This window comes from Ptychodera flava (genome assembly GCF_041260155.1).
Source record: "Ptychodera flava strain L36383 chromosome 23 unlocalized genomic scaffold, AS_Pfla_20210202 Scaffold_24__1_contigs__length_23054250_pilon, whole genome shotgun sequence".
In the NCBI taxonomy this organism is placed as follows: domain Eukaryota; kingdom Metazoa; phylum Hemichordata; class Enteropneusta; family Ptychoderidae; genus Ptychodera; species Ptychodera flava.
Window position 1 is genome coordinate 7,510,319 of NW_027248278.1, and position 6,163 is coordinate 7,516,481.

The window sequence follows — 6,163 nt, forward strand, 5'->3', positions numbered from 1 at the left end:
CCCAATATTCTTGGAGATGATGAGCCTCTTGGTCATCCTCAGTATCCTGGAATACAGCTATGAATTCTAGTCGCTTAAAGAAGTTAGTCTTTTGACATTCCTTCACGAAAGCTAATATGTTATGATATAGATTATCATCTTTGAGTCGGACACCTGGATTTGCTCGAAGTATATGTCGATTTACCCGCCGAAGTTTGCACCATTCCAATTCGACGGAGAAACCAAACAGGTCTTTATTTTTAGAAAGAAACTTTGCAATATTCTTTTCACCAAACATGTCGATGCCGTAGGGGTGTCATATATTAATACATAATTTTATTTATAATGACTAATGTTAAACCAGTTAAAAATATCCATAGCTGTTCTCCGACAAATCCGACCACCGATCCTGCTGTTTTTAATAGAAAACTGACGAGGGAACCGATTAAACCTGGTATTGCAGCAGCACTTTTTGCGGCCAAGGTTTTTAACCATTCGCCAAATTGCTTTACAATTTCTTTCGCTTTTGTATATACTTTGGGCGGACCTGAACCAGACCCGCCAGTTCCTGCTCCTCCTCCCCCTGCTCCCGCTCCTCCTCTAGTCACAGCCAGGGCAATTGTTGATATTGTCATTCCAAGGGCAGTCAGTATTGCAGCGATTGTTATACCATTTCGTTTAAATAACTCTGTCAGCTTCAGCCTGAGTGACAATTCTGGATCGGAAATTACATCACGAAGAGACCTAGTCGTAGCCAGACTTTCACGTGCCCCGCTAATCTTACCATGTTCGTATTCAATTCGATCAACAATTTTAGCTTCGCTTGTTATGAGTTCAGCTAGTAGTTTTTCGGCTTTTGCTTTTCCTTGGGTGCTCGTTTCAGGATCCTTTAACTGTTTTTCAACTTCTTTTTTCTCTAGCATTATTTTCTTTTTTTCATTGTTAAGCTCGCCAAGACGCATATTCGCAATCCTTAATTCATCATTAATAGCTCTATATTCAGGGTTTTCATTATTCCATTTTTCGATTTTATTTTCGATAGTACGTATTTCATCGGCATTATCGCTAAAATTTTCTCGTAAATCTGTTATTCTATCTCTGAGTCGTCCAATGTCGTATGGTTTCAGTCTATCGGCCGCCTTTTCAATAACATTTTTGCTTCATTATCAGTCAATTCTGATACAAAATCTGGATCTATTCCTAATATATCTTTTTTAAATTCTGCAGCTCCCTTACCTTTTATTGAGGAGGGCATTAAATACTTCGTGCCTTTATTTGATGTCAGCCTGGCTTCTCGATAATACAGCTCTCCATCCCTAATACTAGTATTGTATGCATTAATTCTCGTTTATGCGCATCAGTAATCCTATTACTATCTAAGTATTGTTAGCCATTATATCTGTAATTCGTCCTCTCTGTCCAATCAACAACTCACCTGCGGGTCTGTCGCTTGAGCCGGCCTGGAAAGTATCGGCTTCTGCAAGGACATTATCCCAATAAAAGATGTTTCAGCAGTAGCATCATCGTCATTCAAATTTGCATTAACGAAATCCTGGAATGGTATATCTTCTCCTCCTTCTGCCATATTGTATTTCTATATTACTACAATTATTTTTTATCCCCCCTTACATATACAGTAAAAAAATGCACATCTCAGTTGTTGAAAGCGTTGAACAATTGGCTGATTACATAGAAAGAACAAGTGCTGCATATCGACGAAGTTACAAATTAATGGGTCGAATTGATATGGCTCTTAATATTACTAAGGGAATTCTTGTAAGCTCTGCTGTAATAGCAGCAATTCCAACAGTTCCGGTACTGTTAGCCTTAACTCCTATACCAGGTGTTGTTATTGATGTAATACAAGGGAAAACTGGTGTAGCAAAGAGACGAGAGAAATATAAACATTATTATGTTCAATATAAACAGCTGCTTACACAAATACAAGAAAAAGGCGCAACCTTCGGAACGAGGAGGCTCCGGGGTCAGAACTTATTCAGGACATATTTCATCAGGCGCTAGAAATTCAAAAACAAGAAGGATTTAGTCCACCTCTGGAAAGATATTTAAGACATTATGGATTGAATGGATATGAAATTTAGTTCGTACCGATAGGAACTTCGTGTTCAACATCAGCTAGACTCCGCGACCGGCCGCCGGACTGACAACGGGGCTCCTTTATATAGGCTAGTTTGATGGTGATGACTCACACGGAATTTCCCGTACATGTATAAACATGTTGTGTGTGACTCAGAAGGGAATTTCCCCGCTTAGTTCAGGACAATGCACTGCTGCGCGTGCGTGAGTTCGTATATAGGTCAGGGTCATACTTTAGTTACATGGATGGTTAATTTTTCCTTCGCTTCATGTAGATAAATGAATAAAATGGGTGTAAAATTCTTACTTCATCCCAGTTGTCCACGCTTTCTTTACTACTGGTATTGCTTGCATTAAATTCCTGTATAACTTAAAAGCTTTTCTTTTGCGTCTGTATTCTTGTGATGCACATTTTTAAAATTTCTTAGTGTTGACTCTCCATTCCAATTCATTTGTATATGTTCATATACAGCATGTTTCTTTTATTATTAGATTATCTGCAATAATTGAAGGCTTTGGTAGGTTAAAGGCTCGTATTAAAGGGCGGTATTGAGCTAAAGATACAAATTATTGTGAGCAATTATTTCCACATTAATGTAAATAACTAATAGTATGTAATTGAATAAGGAGTCCAAAACTATACTGTTACAGCAGGTGGGAAACGTGATTTCTTTGCTGTCAGCTTTCAAATAGTTCTTGTATATTGTATTGGCATATTCAGCAAATGTTTGAAGTTCCCTTCTACTTTACACTACTTTCACAATAGTTGATGATGTTTTGTTGCCACTCTGCTGAGGACTGGTTACAAAGTGTTTCACTTCGATTTGATGACAACATTAAGTATGTGGCCCGATGCAAAAGTTGGGATAGTCCCCACTTTAAAAGCTAATATTCTTGTAGATTTCCAGCGTTCCTGGGATCACATAAGAGTATGAAGTGCATATGGGACATCACCAAGTCAACTAGAACAAAACGCTTTCGATTATTTTGAGCGACACCTACACGTGCAGGAATTACAGTATAACAATTGCAAAAGAAAATTTCTTTGTTTCACTGAAATGTTGCATTGAAAAAGTCTTGCATAATGCTTATAACTTAAAATCGACCCATTTCTCAATGCTTCAGCATTAACATTAATATTACTGTAAATGCCAGAGTATTTCTGTAATTTCCAATGTAATGTATGTCAATATCATCGACATTTTAAAGAGATCATACGCCATGTAAGTTTATACACTTAACCAATATTTTCCATTCCATCATCGAATTAAAACATTTACATTACACATTGTTTATTGTACGAAACACCCTTACTTTATAAAGATTTGAACCCAAAGGAATGATGCAGTCAAGAATGAGAAATGAAGGAACAAACCTGTGCACAGTAATTTGCCACAATATGCAAATACCAATTCATTTCCTATATAAACACTATATCTCAATTTCAAACGCATTCCATATTTGTTGGACTTACTTTGAAGATGCATGGGCGAGATATTTCCCATCACTGTAGCATTAGATTCACTGAGTTAAAACTTTGAGGCAGTCATTGCCCCAATCTGCCACGACAATGTCCATGTCTTCTGTCACTGCTAGACCCTGAGGTTGTTTTATGTCACCTTCTGGCTGATCAATGCGACAGATAAATTTTCCTTTTTTATCAAATTTCTGTACACTGTTATTGCCCTCATCACTAACATATAAATAACCTTCTTTATCAAATGCTATTCCTCTTGGCCCATTAAGCTTGCCATCTCTAATATCAAAACTTCCAAATGAATACATCAACTTACCATCTGGGTTGTACACCTGGATACAACAATTGTTAAAATCGGAAACAAACACATTTCCGTTATTGTCTACTGCCAAATAATTAGGCCCTCTAGAATGTCCTAATTTTGTGATAAGATTACCAAAGGACTTAACATACTGAAAGTCATGAGTGTATTTCCTTATGCAGTGACCCCTTTTATCTGTGTCTTCCACTGACCACTCCCAGTCACTGATGTACACACTTCCGTCCATTGGACTGATAGCCACGGATCCAGGGTTCTTGACCTCTTCCCCAAAGCATTTGATCAATGAACCATTCTCATCGCTTACGACTACTTGTTTGTTTTTCCCATCTGTCATGACGTACTCATCTTTTGTGGAGATTGTGACATCAATTGGAAAGAAAACCTCGGGAAATTCTGTGAAAGTGAAACTAGATTTGAAATTCCCGTTCTTATCTGTGATTTGTACTCTGTTGTTTGCAGAGTCAGCTGTGACAAAATCTCCATGTTTGGTAATGGTAATACCATTAGGAGAACGAAACTGACCATCTGCAGGCCCTTCATTCCCAATGCTTTTCACTGAACCCTTTACTTTGACAAGTGGGGCTTGTTTGTGAACCTTGCCACGGACAGGTTTCAGCTCACCTTCGTCTTTAAATACATGTAGATTTTTGAGACTTTGACATCTGCGGGCAGGCTTCATCAAATCTTTGTTTGTCACTGCTGATGGAAGAGGCATCACTGCAGGCTTATGAGCCTTGACCCCAAAGGCTTTAACTGGGTCTTTCTTTATTAAGTTTGCTGGTGGATTTTGGCATGTAGTTACGACATTTGCTTTCTCCATCTCTAGTAAAATAACTGTTTTACCTTTAGATTCTGACTGTCTGGTATGCATTACCCGTTGACCTTTGTGTCTGTCTTGTGTTTGAGGAAGAGCACTCTTCTTTCGCTCACGGCTTGGACTTCGCCCTCTATTTTTTAAGTAATCTTGATTGCGAGGAAACATTTTTTGAGATGATTTGTTGGCAGGACTGACATTTCTCTTCAGACCATCGTTCTCTGATTTTGCTGTTTTCCTCATATCCTGTTTTACACAGAGATGTGGTGAATCCTCTTTGTCATTGGTATTGCAAATATCAGTGCAGTTTGGACTAATGAGTGTCTCTGTGACCATTTTGTCAGGTGCAGGTTGGACATCACCATTACTTAAGTCTACAGTACTCGGTGTTTGATCGTGTGGCCCGGGAGGATTGAATGTTAGATACCCCAGGATGCCCATGTCCCTTCTCTCCTCAACAGGGTGGAATTCAACGCTCTGAGAGACTTTATGTAGATTCACTTCCATAGAAACAAGCTTATCCATTTGACATATCGTCTCCTCCTTGATAGACAAGACTTGGGCTGGTGTCCCAAGATCAATCAATGTTTCTAGGTATCCATAATGTCGTGATATGCTTTTATACATTTGCTCCAGGTCATCTATTTGCATTTCAATTTGCTTTCCAATTTTCTCACATCCATTATTGAGCTGTTCTATCAGCTGCTCTTCCTCTATTTTGACCTTCTGAATGACGTCAGCTGTTTTCTTCCTGACTTTCTGTTCTACGTCCTTGCATGACGATATTATTGTCTCTCTTGCTAACTTTGCCTCTGAAGCGTATTTCTGGATGGCCCTCTCTTTCTTCTTTGCTTGATTCAACAAATATTTCATCTGGCTCTTGTATTGTGCAGCTGTCGCCTCCAGATCTCTGAGTCGGTGTTGACCACTATGATGTTTAAGAACAGTGCATTCTGTACACACCACACCATTGCAAGTTTCACAAAAGAATTTAACTACAATACCAGGATGCAAACTGCAATAGACATGCTGCTGATGTACCATGTTCCTTGATGTTTTTTCTCCATATTCTCGAAGCATGATGACACCATGGCTTTTTATAAGTAGCCTGTGTGTCTTTGTGCAAAAAGTACAGAAATACAGCCTACACTCTGTGCACCAATGTATTGCCTCATTTTCTTCACATCCGCTACAAACTAGAGGCTCAGCTTCATCTTCCTTGAAGATTTCTTTAAAGTAAACTTTTAGTACAGAGTCTAGAAAGTAGTTAGTTTTAATTTCAGTGACTCCTCCATCAGAAAGTTTGTATGGCGTGCTACAAGTAGGACAGTTAATAAGTTTACCTTCGGTTTTCACCAGCATTGTCAGACATAGTTCACAGAATGAGTGATTGCATGGAAACACTTTTGGTTTCGTGAGCAATTCCTTGCAGATGACACAAGTGACAAAGTCCTTGTGGATCCCATAGACAATT

At 38.7% G+C, this 6,163-nt stretch overlaps 1 protein-coding gene across 1 annotated transcript; it reads right to left on the reverse strand.

Annotated features, from left to right (window-relative positions):
* Positions 1-2,428: 2,428 nt before the first annotated feature.
* Positions 2,429-6,163, reverse strand: LOC139124638 (tripartite motif-containing protein 3-like). Its single transcript, XM_070690766.1, has one exon. The coding sequence runs from the start codon at positions 6,049-6,051 to the stop codon at positions 3,598-3,600; it is 2,454 nt and encodes an 817-aa protein (XP_070546867.1). The 5' UTR covers positions 6,052-6,163; the 3' UTR covers positions 2,429-3,597.

Coding starts and splice junctions, on each gene's coding strand:
- LOC139124638 (XM_070690766.1), bottom strand. CDS start 6,051: ATGCTGGTGAAAACCGAAGGTAAACTTATTAACTGTCCTACTTGTAGC.